Consider the following 16,960-nt stretch of genomic DNA (forward strand, 5'->3'; position numbering starts at 1 on the left):
TGCACTTCTGGACTGGGGTACGTTCCAAAGACCCATGTTGTGAACAAAAGCAGGACAGGGATTTAGACTTAAACTGGACTAGCCGACGGCTGCACACACCCATCTCTTACAGGTACAATGTTGGCAGGTGCAACTCCGGAAGGCATTGCTGCGTGCTGATCAACTACAAAGTGGTTTTGGAGATTTCTCTTCCTCTTTTCCCAGGCACAAGAAAGCATGATTTTAAAGAAGGAATCACCGAAATCGCACCACCCTGGAGAGGCGGGCACTCTGGCATCGCCCTGCAGGGACGGGCACTCTGGCACCACCATGGAGGAGAGGCACTCTGGCATCGCCCTGGAGGGACGGGCACTCTCGCACCACCCTGGAGAGGCGGGCACTCTGGCATCGCCCTGGAGGGACGGGCACTCTGGCACCACCCTGGAGGGACGGGCACTCTCGCACCACCCTGGAGGGGCAGGCACTCTCGCAACACCCTGGAGGGGCAGGCACCCTCGCACCACCCTGGAGGGGCAGGCACTCTCGCAACACCCTGGAGGCGGGCACTCTGGCTTTGCGCTTCAGATGCCAGCTGGGTGGGGATCCTGGCACCTCCTTCGATTCCAGCTTGCTGTCAGTGCAGACCCTCAGAGCCATCTGGATGACAGGGATGGCGGCTCAAGTGTCCGACTTCCTGCTACCCACGTGGGAGGTCTACACTGACTTCCTTTCTGACTCCTGGCTTTGCCCAGTGACTGCAGGTACGTGGGAGTGAGTGGGAGCACTCGTTCTCCGTTCTCTGTGTTCTCTGCGTTCTGTGTTCCTCTCACACACATGCACACATACATATGTACATGTATATTCCATTGTGGCAGAGCAAGCAAAGCCGCCACCTGCATTGCCAACATCCCATCTGGGTGTTAGTTCGAGTGTCAGATGCTCCACTTCCAACCCATCTCCCTTCTAATGCACCTGGGGATGCAGTGAAAGAAGGCAAGAGTGCCTGGGCCCCTCTACCCACGTGGGAGACCCAGAGGCGGTGGCTCCTGGCTTTGCACCGGCTCAGTTCTGGCTGTGGCAGCCATTTGGGAAGTGAATCAGCAGACGGAAGATCTCTTTGTAACTCAGCTTTTCAAATAAATAAATAAAGCTATTTTTTTTCTTCTGTTGGGGTGTGTGCGTATAAATACATAGACTCTCTGAAGGTCTTTGGCATCTTCAAGGTTTTACACTTTCACATTTAGACTTATTGTATCTGTAGTTTTTTAAATTAAAATTGTATTTTCTTTGTAGATTTTTCTCCTTTCAGATTGAGCCATTAGAATTCAACCAAAGATCAACCCAAATGTTAACTCTGAGGGGCCAGAAAAAACAGGGGACAGCTCAAGACGGCCCAGCAAGCAGTAAACACGCTCCCTGCAGGTCTGCTCCGTCCCCGGGCCGGACTGGAAGGCGTCTGGACGGCCGGCCACTGGCACACGGTCTTGTGGCTGTGGTGGCGGACAAGGAGCCCGGCTGCCTGTGTGGGCTGCAACTTGCTGCTGCTGGTGACAATTCCCGCATGGCTCACGGCTTCCACCCTCCACTACCGCACCAACACTTGCCCTGCCTGGTCTAGCTCCTAACTTTTACAGGAAGCTAATACCACAGCAATCAGCATGTTTCCATCTGTAAACACACCTAAAAACATCACTCATTGTAAAAAGACCTGGGGGCAAAATCTCGTCTGATTTAAATTATACACAAGCTTTATTTGTACAGAGTATGTAATGTGTATGCTTCCCTTTTGCTAAGAAATTCAAACTTACAAAATACATTTTTCTCTCTGATCTAAAGCCAGCTCAGGAAATCAAGCAACTCTCTTCTTAACGGCTCCTTGCCCAGGAGCTGAGAACTCAGCGCAGGCCTCAGTCCAGTCACAGGGCCCCGCCACCTGAGCCATCCTTGCTGTCTCCCAAACAAACAGCGGGGACTCATCCGCAGGCACTTCAGCACGTGACACGGGCAGCCCTAGCAGTACCTGACACCCTTCTATACCTTTCAAGCATTCATGAATTTACATTTTTTAAAACTATGACTTTCCTTATTTGTTTAAATACTCAGAGTTTCAGAGGGAGAGATCTTCCATCTGCTGGTTCATTCTCCAAATGGCAGTGATGGACAGAGCCACACCAGGCCGAAGCCAGGGGCCAAGAGCTTCAGCCAGGCCTGCCGTGTGGGTGTCAGGGATCCGCTGCTTCTCCCAAGCTGTTGGCAGGCAGCTGGACTGGAAGTGGAGCAGTCGTGCTTGAACAGGCACCTTTTGGGATGCTGGGGTTGAGGCAGCGGCTTTCCCTGCTGTGACACAGTGCTGGTCACCAAGTTACATTCAGTTAGTCACAGTCAAACACACGCACATAAGAAAGCTGAACTGTATTTACTTGAAGATATATTCTGCCATGAGACTTACATCTCTTCTCCTTCAGTTGTCCTTGTGTATTGGGCGCACCTAATGACAGCTTACCTCTGCATGCACGGCAGTTATATTCACCAATGCTTCTTTCAAATAGTTTCTGACACCTGCAATCAAGATGGGGGAGGGGAAAGACACTGAGCAGGGGCACAGCCCCCTCCTCCTGCTGGCACCAGCTGCACGCGCTGCCACTGCTGCGTCTGCATTTTTCTAAGGAGAAATGCAAAGGCCCAGCACCCTGTTTCCTCCTGAGAAGCAAGCGGTGGAAGGACTGTTTTCATACAGGTTGAAAGAAAAAAGTGCTGCTGGTGGGACGGAGAGCGTAAGCGAGGCGTTTTCTTTCATGTATTTTTTTTCTCATCTCTGTCATTCTTTATGCTCTCTGATCGACTGGCCTCAGAACTACAAGTACATTGTGGCTCCTCCATGTCTTCCTCTGCGTGCACAGGAACAAGAGGATGCAGAGATCAGAGGGGGCTCAAGCTCACGGAACTTAGGCTGGGTGCGCGTGAGAGCAGCCCACACCTCAGAGTGAAACTCGGGCACTTCAGAACTTGAGTTCTTCTCAGGAGAAAAGTCTGCACAGAACCATGCGGACTCAGACTCTGCAGAGCCAGTGAGAAGATGCTGGAGTTTTGGGAACCTTTCTTCCCTCAGCAAAAGCTTGAAGGGTGCAGAGTCCGAAGTCACAGGCTATTTTGCAATCAAGCCGTTGCAACACCTCTTTGTGACTTTTGGCATAAACAGCACAGCTTCTCTGTATTCTCCTCTAAAATGGGTCTAGTAACTGTATCTTGTCATGTACGGGGCTGCAGTGAGACCCGAAGGAGACAACAGTAAGGGAAGGCTCGGGGTCAGTTCACTCCATGTTACTGATGGCAGGTCATGGAGAGTAATTACACAGAATACAGAAACTGACACTCTTCCTGGTTGCTAAGTAAGAGGTTTTACCAAGGGAGGAATGTGGGGCGCCTACTCTAAGTGAAAGTGAAATCAACAAACTTGCAGACCAGAGAAGCTGTCTTCCTGTCAGAGGAAAGTCACACCACACAGAGGTTCCCTTGGTGAGTTCCCTGCTGTAGACCAGGCACGGGGACCCTGCCCTGCTCCCAGCCCTGGGTGCCGAGCAGCCCTCCAGGGGGAATGCAAGACTCAGGGGTTCCTGGCTGTCGGGCTCAGGCCCTGGGCCTTTTAAATGGCAAGTCTATGGCTGGTCAGCTTACAGACATGTGCACATATAGCACATACCTGTGTACCACACACATGCGCACATAAAGTTCATGGCCAAATGAAACCAAGAGAGAAACTTCCTTTGGTGCAAAGTTTTTTTTTTTTTTTTTAATTTGTGCATAGTTTGTTCCTCATAAGCATTTTCTGAGGACCTCTCTACGGGATGTGGATTCAAAAATCTTTTTTATATACCTTTCAATTCTTCTTAACCATGGGCATCCTGAAGCACCCCTCATCGCTCTATTGGCATGCGCCTGTACAAGCCTCCTGTGATGAACCCAGGGCCAAACATCAGCAGTGTAGGCACCAACACTCTCATAGGAAGGGGGACTGGAAATCGGAAGGCGCTTTCCGACTTTCAAGGTTGTCTGGCGGCAGAGAAGGTAGAGGAGAGGGGTGGAGCGTGCTGACGACCGAGCAGAAAAGCAGCCTTAGCTAACAAGGCAAGACAATACCACATGGTTGGGGACGGCACGTTTCAAATTCAACGTCCACTCTGGAGCCAGACAGGACAGAAAACATTTTTCTGCTAAGACTCCATCTGACCAAGCCTTGCTAATAAGGCACCCTTGAGAGAAAGAGAATTATTCATTCTAACTACTTAACGTGACTCCAAGGACATGTGGATACTCAAAATTAGCATGGGACACTGTAAGCCAAAAAAACATGCTTCTATGGGTCAAAACATTTGGGCAAAAAAAAAAAAAATCAAGTTTCTCATTTCCAGTTGACAAACAGACTACGCACAGATCTTGTCTGGTAAGGAGACGTCAGCCTCAACCTTGGACAAGTAAGATGTGCTGTTTGCTGGAGGCATTTGCCTTTATGAATACAGAGAAACAGGAAAGAAAACCATTGCCTCTCTCTTGCTGCTAACAGAACAGCAATAACTGCTTCTGTGAACCTGGGGAGGTGGGGACGGAGCCGTGGTCCAGGGCAAACGAGGCTGGAGACTGAACACGGCTGGGAGGGCACATGGCCTGTGACGAGCTGCGTGAGCCATGATTTGGTCCTTCATGCTGGCGTCACAACTAACACAGGCAAGTTTTTAAAGCTTTTCTTATGTATGTATATAGTTAATGATTTGAAAGGCAGATTGAGAGAGGGGAAGAGAGTGAGTGAAATTCCATCTGCTGGTTTACTCCCCAGATGGCCTGGAGCTGGGCCAGGCTGAAATCAGAAGCCAGGAGCTTCATCCGGGTGCCACCCACGAGCGCAGGGCTTATCCTGCGGCGAATGCAGTGGGACTTGCGAGTCAGTCCATCTACAAACGGCTGATTTTCAAGGTGGTCATTCTGTAGGGCCTTGTGAATGCTGACATCAATATGCAAATGGTCCTGGACAGGGGAAAAACAGGGCAGGGTCCTGCAGCCCTGCTCTATAGCATCTACAGGCAGGGGAACCTGTGGGGAGCAGGGGCTCCAACTATCCTTGCATGCTGAGGGTGAATGGTGCATGCTACAGATCTCACAAAGAACAGCTGACCAAGAGAAGCCCAGGATTTGGGAATGTTAGGCTGGGTGTGTCCTGTGGCCTTTCCCTGTACAGGGGATGAGGGTGGATTGAGTACTGGGAGGATTATACTCCAGGGAGACCCTGGTGCTGTCAGAGGAGACCTGAACTGCAGAGGCCTTGCAGGAAGTAGAATAAAGCAGGGCGTTAAGTTCTCAAGGCCCTTAGTGCAGTAGTGCTGGGTCGGGCACAGGCCCAGAACTTGACTGCTTGGTTATGGCACCTTTTTTATTTATTTGGAAAGCAAGTGAGACAGAGAGAGAGAGAGACAGAGGGATGTCCCATCTGCTAACTCATCCCCCTAAATGGCCATAAAAACAAGGACTGGCTGAGGATACAAGACGAGAGCCCACCACTGCGCTGATGCAGCGTCGTGCCCCAGCAGTGGAGGGAGAGACCAATCACGGTCACGCTGTGGGAGAAGGGGACCAGCTCCCTGGAGGATCTGAGTGGTGACCCAGAAGCAGTGTCTGCAAACACCAGGGGTGGCATGTGTGGGGAGGAACCAGTCCTCGCACCTCTTGTTTATTCACAGCTTGCTCTCTGGCAGGTGCATCCTGAACCTCTAAAAAATGTTCGATTTAATAAGTATTAACTCGGTTGTATAAAGGAGAAACTACACAGAATGGGTTCTGAAACCCGACCCAAAGCAACAAACCGAGTGAGCAGCACAGATGTTTGAGGTCACAGCCCAATCCTGCCCATTTTACACCTGTACCTCCTCTCGTGGGAGCAGGATGTTCCCTGTCACTCACACATGGCGTCCAGCCATGCTTACGGCTTGACACGAGAGGCCCTCTGAGAGCCCAGCTCCCAGGGCACTTCACGTGAAACCAGCCCAGTCAACGCGCACACAGGTGTACCACTTCCCAGTCCTCCTGTCGCACCTGGGTTGCCTGCATTCTGACCCTCAAATCCAGGTGGTAGGTGGCTCAGCCTACTGCACTGGATGCCAGCGACAGCAGCGGATGTGACCACATCGTCAAACAGGCATAGCACGGTGTCATGAAGAAACCTGCATGCTTTTATCCAGTCATCTCATCTTCCAGCAAATTATTTTTCTAAAAAAAAATTAGCATGTGAAATCTGTATGCTGAAGTGGCACAGGCCCCTTCCCAGTGTACTGTGACGAGGCCAGGCAGGCTGGGCTTGGGGGTGTCACTTCTGTTGTGCGCAGTTTCACACCCCACCTCCTGGGGGTCTGGCACAGGATGGAGTTACAGTCAGCATTTGAAGAAGGAGGGAGAAAAACATAGCACACCTCGTGTCTTTAGAACACAGTCTCCACATTTCACATCAGAGGCAGTGTGGGAAAAGGGGGCTGAGCTTCCTAAGCACTTGTAATAACAGCTTCCTGGTTTGTTTTTTTTTTTTTGTCACCTCCCTCAGCTTTCTCAGCACTCGGCAGCCATTAATGGGAATAATATTAAAATCAGAGTGAAGTACAGCGTGAAGAGAATTAGCACACACCACTACAATGACCTGCAGTAACACGAGCCCTTTGTCACAGTCACAGGTGTCCTGAAAATAGTGCTGGGGCAGGTCTTGGCCTCAGCAGCTGCCATGCCCACAGCCCATATCCAGGGCCTGGGTTCAAGGCCTTGCTCTGCTCTCCGCCCAGCTTCCTGCACTCCCTGGGAGGCAGCAGGACACAGTCCTTGGGTCTCAGACACCTCCCAGTGGCTCGCGCGTGGGACACAGTCACAGAATAGTCAAGAACAAAGGTATAAAGAAAGCGGAAAACCACATATGTCTAGCCGACTACTAAGTGAGGCAATTATTGCGTGAATGACCGAGTGAACATGCAAGAGAAAAGTGTATATAAGGTCTTATGATGTCCACAGCAGGAGACATTTAGGAGGTGTACTAAAAAGTGCGTTAGCGGGGGCTGGCATGGTGGCCAACAGGCTAATCGTCTGCCTTGAAGCACTCACATTCCATACTCGTCCTGGTTTGTGGCCCAGCTGCTCCACTTCCGATCCAGAATCCCTGTTGATGTGCCTGGGAAAGCAGCTGAGGATGGTCCAAGTCCCTGGGCCCCTACGCCCACACAGGAGACCAGGAAGAAGCTCTTGGCTTCAGATCAGCTCAGTTCCAGCCATTGTGGTCATTTGGAGAACGAATCAGCAAATGCAATGGATCTCTCTGTCTCTATTCTCTCTGTTCAAAAATGAGTCAGTCCATATGATATCTGTCCTTTGGGGGACTGGCTTATTTCACTGAGCACAATGGTCTCCAGTTGGGCACACTTAATTGCAAATGGTAGCATTTCACCCTTTTTAATGGCTAAGTAGTATTCCATGGAGTAGATGTACCACAGTTTCTTTACCCATTCCTCTTTCAATGGTTATTTAGGTTGCTTTCATGTCTTTGCCATTGCTGACTTGCTGCAATGAATACAGGGCTAACGTGGCCTATATTTCTGAGAGCGGAAGGACAACTCCAAGTGTTTCAGTCCTTGAGTTAACAGCAGCAGGATGTAGTCCTTGGCAAAGCAAGTATCTCCTCTCTGTTAGGTCTCAGGGAAACAGAAACAGGCCTTCTGAGGTTAAGCACTGGGATCCAGCTGAATCAACACGGGGGAACACAACAGGGCATTTCTGAGGCCACATCGATTTGCTTTCCCAATCAGCTTCATCTTTCTTTTTTTTTTTTTTAAAGATTTATTCATTTTATTACAGCCAGATATACACAGAGGAGGAGAGACAGAGAGGAAGATCTTCCATCAGATGATTCACTCCCCAAGTGACTGGTGCGCCGATCCGATGCCGGGACCAGGAACCTCTTCCGGGTCTCCGACACGGGTGCAGTGTCCCAATGCATTGGGCCATCCTCTCCTGCTTTCCCAGGCCACAAGCAGGGAGCTGGATGGGAAGTGGAGCTGCCGGGATTAGAACCAGCGTCCATATGGGATCCCGGGGCTTTCAAGGCGAGGACTTTAGCAGCTAGGCCACGCCGTCGGGCCCAGCTTCATCTTTCTTACTGTCATCTGAGAGCTCACTTCCAACCGTAACCCAGCAGGCATGTGCTGAGGGCTCTACCTGGACCAGATGCTCAGGAGGATATCCAGATGCCCAGATGTGTTAGAACACAGTGAGCAACCGGGGCTGCTGTTGGTGCACCAATGTGCCAGGCTGAGAAATGTCCAATGCGTGGTACGGACGTGCTCACTGCGGACAGGGTGCTCAGGCAACACGCAGCAGACAGACTGGTTGCTTGGAGTTTACACACAGCATGGTACTACGATGTAGTAGTATTGTTTTTCAAGGTTACCCTCAGATAGTCCCCCACAACTTTCCATGCGATTTAAGCAAGGGAAGGAGAAACAGCTTTCTGAGCACTTGCAAGATGCGTCTCTCTACTCTCTGAATATGAAATTAGAATGTGTCATGATGATCTGACCAAGAAAGTGTCCCCACCCACACGCTATCAGTCCAGACTATCACTATCAGCAGCACAGCGTGGAAATTCCCCCTGGAGAGAACAGAACTCGCGCCTGCTGTGAGCTAGGACTTGTAGGCTGCAGCTCGCCATGGTGGGCTTCCTGTAAGTCAGCCGGCACCTGCCTTCAGCCATGAAGATCTTGTGTTTGTACTCTGAGATGGAAAAAAAAAAAACCTTCTTTCCTGGTACATTTGTCAGCCTGTCCTGTTGATCAAGTTTGGCAGTCACTTGATTCTGGAACAGGCTCTCTACTGCAAAACTGTAGTACTGAGCATCGATGAGCACATGCTACACATGACCCCAGGTAGAGTCACACATACACAAAGCCTTTTCTCCTCTGGCAGGGAGCCTGCCTTCCAGTGGACACAACCCGTTGATGGGGTTCAGGCGACACAGGAGCCTCCCACTGCCTCTTGGCTGCAGGAGAGAGCAACTGCACGAAGCAAAACCATTCAGATGAATGATTAGCACCCACACTGGCACCCAGAGGGTGCTCGCTGAACAGGAGCTCAGGCTCTCTGTGTGCCAGTCTCATGGGAGTGACGCCTTGCAACGAGTGCCCCGTGCTGGCAGCTGGGGAGCTGTGGAAGGGAAGGCCCTGGGCTTGCATGTCCACTGCAAAACCAGTTCACTTGTTTCAGCTTCGGGCTTTCTGCACACAGGGAGTGCTGCTTTGCAGATGACAAAGTGCTACAGTGACGGTCCTGATTCTTCATAATGTGGACAAACCCGCTGCGCAGATCATGTGACAGAAACGCCCGCATTTAAAGAACTGAGTGTCCAAAAATTCCAGATTAATCAAGTCTTTCTTCTTTTCTTTTTCTTCATTTTGGAAATGATTTAAAAACAAGCTTGCCTAATAATGAATCAAAGTCCCTCCTCCATCACTCGTCCCAAGAGCAACAGCTGTGACAACGTGGAGCAGGGCCTTCCAGGTACTGTTTCTCCCCTAGCAATACACTTTCTTCCTGAAAAAACCCGGGACTACACCCTACATTCTCTTCTTCAGAATATATTAACATTTCCGTAATCTATCATGTCCTCTTTCTCTCTTTCTTGCAAAACAACTTCAGCCAGTCTGCCTCCGAGTTTGGTTGCATTTTCTAGAAGCGTGGTCAAATGAGGAGCAGCAGTTATGCACCGTGCCAGCAGCCCAAGTCGTTCCGAGTCGTTCCGCAGTACTAACGCCACCAGGCACACCAGGCAAGCGCTTCCCACTGGCTTCCTCCACCTGCGCAGGACGCACATACAGCTTTCTCCATGTCACCCGATAGTTTCACAGCTCACTTCTCCCCAGCACTGGGTAACATGCCCATGTTCTGGCTGTATCACCACTGAAGTCCATCTTGGTCACTTCCAAGTTCTGGCTGCTCTATACATCCGAGTGCTTTTTTTGTTTTGCTTTGGTTTTTCAGGTTTTTCTTGCCTAGATGTCCGTGTCTAACTCCTTGGGGGTAGGTATCAAACAGCGCCACTGCAGGCTTTGACAGGAAGACTATGTAGAGTTTGTAAGAGACTGCTCACTTGCCTTCCCGAGGGGCAGATCTTACTACCTAAGTTCCTTATGTAGTCTCACCTGTGGGGAGCCAGTCTCTGCTGCCCAGCACCCTTGGCAGCACTGGGTGTTGCGGTGGTCTGGGGTTGGTCATTCTAACAGGAGGCTGATGGCACATCTCACTGCTGTTTTCATCCAGAAATCCCTAGTGACCTATGACGTTGAGTGCCTAGCTGCATCTTCTTGAGTGAGGTGTCTGTTGATGGCTTTGGCTCATTTTCTGATCAGAAAGTTCTTCTGTGATTATAAATCTACCTTATAATTCTCAACAGCTGCCTAGGATTCTACAGTGTGTGCGTACTGTAATCTATTGAAGCACGCTCCTACTGTCGCATGGCTGTGTTACCTTTCTGTCCTGGATATTACAATTCTGCAAGGAACATGGATTCCTGTGTTCTAATGGGATGATTCAGGTGAGATACATTCCTGAGGACAGACGCACCAAGTTAACAGGTTTTCAGTTTTGATGGACTCTTGCCAAGCTGCCACTCAAAATTATTCCCTTACTTCTTCTCTGACTGCAATCACGCATAACGTCTCTACATAGGCTTTGCCTTCACTGTTTGCTAGTCTACGTGCAACATCCTTACAACTTCCTTGACAAAACTTTTCATGAAAACAAAAACATTTTCAGCCAAATATAAAGGTCAAAGGAAATTTACTAGAAGTTACACAAGACTTATGCTAATGTGACAGTATGCAAAATGTGTAAGAGTTGAGGAGGAAGGGTACTGAGTAATGACAGAAAACAACCACTATTCCACTTGTGCCTATACCAAGAATGCAAACTTTTCCATGAAGCACTTCCTGTTGTAATTGGAAGGCTCTTGGCTTGGAAGGCTCAAGGGACTCAGCCTGGGGTTGTTTTGAAACTCGATACCCTTCAGTCAATACTACCAGCAATGGGGCTTCTGGAAACTCTGGAGTTCCTACTACCTACTTTATAAACCACACTTCCTGTTTTTAACCCCAGTGCCCTAAATCAGCCATCACTCCTAGTCTACTGATAAAAATAGATTGAAAAATACTATAAATAGCCCACAGTGTACTTTTTAATTTGTCAAACTGAAACAATACATAAAAAGGACTTTGGGGTATTGTTTTGTCAAGTGATTATCTATTCAATTATAGCCTGAAGACACATCCAAATTGTCACCTGTTAGAAGGAACTAGAAATCCTGTCTGTGTTGGCTAGACAAGAAGGCTTAAGTCTTTTGCAACAAAATCAGTTTCTGTTGGAATGAGGATGGAGGTTAAGCCCCAGGTTTTCCTGAGGCAGTTTATTCGGATCCAAATTGACAAACATCTCCTCCTATGTGGCATGTGACCTTCGAGGGAAGGGTGCCCTCTCCTCTCAGCAATTAAATGGACACTGTGGTCACTGCAGCTCCTACTTTCAACCCAAGACTCTCTCATTCTCTCGTTTCAGTTGATCAGTATGTTCTTCCATTGGTCAATATGAATAGAGAAACTCCTTCTGCTAATAGAAAACATCACCAAGCAGAGAAAGGATAACATGGCATTTTCTATTGCTAAGGACTTCTGTTCTGAGGAGTGTAGTATTTACACGTTTCGTGGATAAGCAGTTCTCACGATTCAGATACAGGCCAGGGAAACAATCCCCTTCCCATTTCAAAAGCTAAAGTATGCAGAACAACACTTCGGCGTAACAGGCAAAGCTACCACTCGCTACAGCGGCAACCCACAGTGCTGCCATCTCGTGTCCTGGATGCTCTACTTCCCACCCAGCTCCCTGCTAGTGGTCCAGGAAAGGCAGCAGAAGATGGCCCAGGTGCTTTGGCCTCTGCCCCTATGTGGGAGACCTGGATAAAACTCCAGGCTCCTGGCTCTGGTCCCGCCCAGCCGTGGCTGCTTCAGGCATCTGGGGAAACAAACCAGAGGATGGGGAATCTGTTTGTCTCATCCTGTCTCTGCAACTGCAGCTGAAATAAACAATATCTTCAAAAAAAATCAACTCCAGTAAGATATATAAAAAAGACCATCTTACCCAGACATAAAATGCTATGCACATTTCATACCCTCTGAGTACAGTGTCAGCTTCATCATTCCGACTTCAGTGTGGACAAGTTAATTTAACAAAAGTTGAAACAATTAACCTCTTTTGTTTCAATTCAGTCTTTTGGCAAATATGATCTTTTTTCATGGTAGTCAAGTGAAAGTGACAAGACAGTATTATTCACTGTGCAGGGCAGGAGAGTATTTGTGTTCTGTGCATGTTACTCCCGGACACGGGACATCGTAAGCAGGTGGGGGTGGGGAGGCGGCAAGAACTGTCCAGTTCTCAAAATCTCAGTAAGTCTTTGTCCCCGAATAATAATAATAATGATCTCCGTGAAATGAACACTGATGATCTGTGAGAGCAGCCCCGCTGAGGCTGGCGACCTGGGCAGCAGCTGTGCTCCATAGCCCAGCCGTGTGGCCTTGTGATTCGGTGAGGGCAGGAGCGCTGGCAGGCACGTGCCCCACCGCTCATGACCCTGTGGAACCTGGAGCGTGTCACGTGGTTCTCTTCCTACCACTGAGAGTCACTGCCCCACTAAGGTCCTAGCAACTTAAGAAAGGAAATCGAATTATTAACAGTGTAAGTTTGAGTCAGCAAACCGGAGAAAAGGCCCTGAAACTACAAACAATGCTGCACTGTAGCAACACCGACAACACACAGAGCTGGCCCTGTGGCACGGCCAGTAGAGAGATCACTTACGGTGCCAACACCCCATGTGGGCACTGGTTCAAGTCCTGGCTGCTCCTCTCCCAGTCCAGCTCCCAGCTATTGTGCCTGAGAAACAGCACAAGATGGCCCACGTGCTTGGGGTCCTGCTCCCCGTGGGAGACCTGCAAGAAGCTCCTGGCTTCAGACTGGCCCCCAGCTCCAGCCACTGTGGGAATCAAACAGGTGGGAAAATCTCTGTGTGCCTCCCCCTCCCCAAACTCGTTAAGTAAATAAATAAATAAATCTTAACAACAACAAAACAAATAAAAAGAATCCTTGCTTAAAAAAATGAAAAGGCTTGCAGGTAGGAAAAATATGGAGTCATTGCTAATTGGGAATTTAAAGTCTCATTCATACAGAAAGAAATGGAGGCAGCAATGTTCATCTTCTAGTAATGTAATTTCTGTGCAAGTCACATATCCATTTAGCCTACCACACCACAAAGCCCTGGGTCCGTGCCCTGCTGGGGCTGGGAGGGAGGCGGCGAGGGCCTGTCTACATCCGAGCCCTTTCCCAAGCGCTTCTGAGTGCCAGCCTCCGAGCTGCCAGTCTTCCACTGTTTCCCTAGGGGCATCAGCAGGGAGCTGATGGATCAGAAAAAGTGGGGCACCCAGGACTCAAACTGGTGCCCACAGGGGATACAGGCATCGCAGGCAGCTGCTTAACATACTATGCCACAACACCAGCCTACCCATCGCCCCCCGCCAGAATCTTATTTATGCAGAAACAACTCCTATCACCTTACTTATTTGACAATCCATCAGTCAATCCTAATGCTGCCGGGCTTGCAAACTGTCCTAAGCTCTTGTTTGTAAACAGAAAAGTACTTTGGCCTTTCTCGTGTCAGAAGTGTCCAGCTGGAGCCAAAGCCACACCTTCCTGGGTAGGCCCTGATGACCACGATCTCACAGCTCACACCCCTCCCCAACCACGACAATGAACAGTGACAAACTCCCTTGTGTGTGCACATGAGAGATCATGATATGTTCACAACATGAACGCATTTTATATACTGCAATATGTAAAACAAAAACGTACAAAAGGCTATATTAATCTATTACGATAAGTAAGAAAACAAACCAGAGAACCGCAAGAGGAGAAGCAACAGTAAGGCCTGGTCTGCACCAGCTGGGTTGTACTGAAAGCTTAACAATCGGCCCCAAACACCCGTCCCGGGAGCAGCGCTGCGGGGGTGTGTCCAAGGCAGGTCCCAGGGATCCCGGCTCAGGAGCAAGCCATGAGCTTCCTTGCCACTCCAGGAGCGGCAGGCAGCAGGAGCTTGCTGGCTTGAGGCCACACATGCATCCACAGAGCCTGCTGCACTGCTCCTGGGGGCAAAGGTGACCATTACCCTGACCTGGACGCTGCGATGGGCTGTGCTTGCTCACACTCACACAGCGTGGCGGGCCAGCATGGAGGCGAGCAGCAGGCATGCTTTGTAGCTGAGGGCTCCCTCTAAACCCTTTATCTGTGCGCACGGACCTGGCTGCTGCATGTGGGCCAGCTGACTGTCTCACTGCCATCTGATCCTGGCTTCGCTTTCAATTCCCAGCTGTTTCAAACAGAGTTGCTGTGGTTGTCTTTTGCTGAGCGTGCACATTGATTTATCTCAGACACCGAGTGGAATGGGACAGGGTCATTGCAAACATGCCCAGTGGCCTGCCTTAATGGGTTGTGGAGCAGGTCTACAGTCACTTCCCTACCCCAAATCACTTGGCTTTGTGTAGTGCTGCCGTGTGCACAAGTAGTGTGGCTCTAGCTTAAAAACGAAAAAAAAAAGGCCACATATTCAGTTTTTTATCACAAAGAAAGGGGATAAGAACGCAGCAGATGGGCAGGTGGCTTGGCTATCAACATGTCATGCACCCTACTGCAAAGCTGAGGCGCCTCAGCCCTCTGCCTCCTGACTTCCCGCCAGCGCAGAGCCCAGGAGGCTGCCGTGATGGTGGGTCGGCCACCTCTGTGGGGAACTGGGATGCAGTTCCTGGCCCCTGGTTTTAGTCCCCGACTCACAGGTGTTCGGGAAGTTAACCAGGAGATGGGAGTTCCTCTCTGTCTGCCTCTGCACCTCTCAAACAAGATTTTTAAAATCATTTAAAGGAGGAGGGAAAAACTTCAAGCAATTTCCTTTTCATTAATGCAACTCAACCACAGAATATAAGAATATGACTGTCTTTCATACCATCCTATTAAAAGAAGGTGACTGTACGTGTTGATGACTTCAGGAAACCCACTATTGAAATCCTTGAACACACAAACTTGCTCCTATAATCACAGGTTGTCAAAACATTCAAAACCAGAAGTGACACCAGTTACAGAAAAAGCAAAATGGACTTTTCAATTTATCTCATATTTATGAATTTACTTTGGTTGTCACTGAAAAAATATTGATTATCAGTATGAGTTATTATCATAAAACTGAAGTAAATCAATCCAAAAACTGACTCTACATTTTAACTAAATGTGTAACTTACTTGGGTAGTTATTACAACGTGTAATGAAAAAGATTTTTATTAACATTGTCTTTAATTTGCCCCTAAAGTGCTTTGATACATCTTGCTCCACACCGAGCTGCAGCCTGCGTGGTTCATTCTAAAGGTATTTCTCACACTGTTGACACGATGCAGAGCTTAGGTGCACTGGTGAGCTTGCTGATAAGACGGGACACCCTTCTGGATGGCGGTGAGGAGCAGAGAAAGTCTGAGATTTCCAGCTGCACACTCACCCAGGCTCCGACAATGCCTTGGATGACACTGCACACGGCCCTCAGTTCCTGACCGCGGGTGGTGGGGAGGAGGGGTGTTAGGGCTCCATGCCTCCATCATGGAGCTGAGGACTCCTCTCTTCATCATGGACTGTTAGGCAAAACTCAACAGATTTCAAAGACACAAGCTTTGATTCCACCTTGATGTTCAGAACGCACGCTTCAGTGGGCTCCAGCTGCGCCTCAAGGGCAGGTGGCAAGAAGGTCAGGTGGGCTGAAGCCAACAGGCGCTGTACCAGCATCACAGAGCTGTTTCTTTTCCTTTCCTTTTTTTTTTTTTTTAAGGTTTGCTAAGGCGTCTATTAACCAAGCTTGGTGACAATACAGCATAATAGAAATTGCAAATCACAAGTCCATATGGCAATCCAACCAATCATAACCAACCAAACATAGCCCCGAGAGGAACAAATGGTCATTACCTTTAACTCCATCCGTTAAGCTGAAGACCTATGTCCCAGCTTCCCTAACAATGTAAGCTATCCTAAGAGACATGCAATGAATAACCTGGACACACTTACAAAGCTGCAGGCAGTCACCTTTCCCTGGCTTCTCTGCCCACATTTCACTCTTGCTAGGTCTCACCCATTCATTGACAGTGGGCAAATGGAATGTGGCTGTGTCCCCCACCCTCTATCTGAAGGTGGGTCCCAACAGCAATGGGATGATAATTCCATCCTCAGCCACTCCCCCCCACCACCTGGGTATTTGCTCCTGCCCACCTGTGACTCACCTATCAGTTGAGAGGGGAAGGTACTCCCCTCACAAGCCCCTTTAAAAGGCCTGTGAAGCAGGGGCCCTCACTCTGTCTGGCCAGGTGCTTCTGTTACTCCGGCACCTCGACTCTTGGCTGACCCAGGACAGGTAATCCCCTGAGCATGGTCCCTGTGTGCTGCTTAGACGGGACAATGGATATAATAATGTTGTTTCTGGTCTGTGTGCTATCAGCAGTTCCAGGAGAGGTGAGGCCTAGCAGTGATGGAATGTGGGCAGAGAAGCCAGGGAAAGGTGACTGCCTGCAGCTTTGTAAGTGTGCTCAAACTGTCATTCCTTTCTTTTTTAATGTTTCAGCTAAGATTCATTCATTTTGAATCCAAGGTAGGAAATAGATCATGGCAAAAACCACACCTGGTGTGCATCTGTCAGAGGGCATGTTTGTGAAGCACTTCACGGGCTGAACGCAACGGCTGAACCCGACTTTCAGTCTCAGAGACAACCGAACACGACACATTGAAAACAAAACCAGGACTAAAGCTGACAGAGTTCCTTACTGCCCACACCGGTTTAGAGAAACGG

General features: G+C 49.2%; 2 protein-coding genes across 2 annotated transcripts in view; one reads left to right on the forward strand and one right to left on the reverse strand.

Annotated features, from left to right (window-relative positions):
• IRF4 (interferon regulatory factor 4) overlaps positions 1 to 16,960 on the forward strand; it is a 131,471-nt gene that overhangs the window by 83,472 nt on the left and 31,039 nt on the right. The gene's annotated exons all lie outside the window — the stretch shown is intronic.
• Positions 1 to 16,960, reverse strand: part of EXOC2 (exocyst complex component 2) — a 176,362-nt gene that overhangs the window by 12,046 nt on the left and 147,356 nt on the right. Inside the window, exon 24 of the mRNA XM_004596494.2 lies at positions 2,483 to 2,538. Within this exon, the coding sequence (XP_004596551.2) occupies positions 2,483 to 2,538 (56 nt within the window). The remainder of the gene's footprint in view (positions 1 to 2,482; positions 2,539 to 16,960) is intronic.

This window comes from Ochotona princeps, chromosome 1, assembly GCF_030435755.1.
Source record: "Ochotona princeps isolate mOchPri1 chromosome 1, mOchPri1.hap1, whole genome shotgun sequence".
Lineage (NCBI taxonomy): Eukaryota > Metazoa > Chordata > Mammalia > Lagomorpha > Ochotonidae > Ochotona > Ochotona princeps.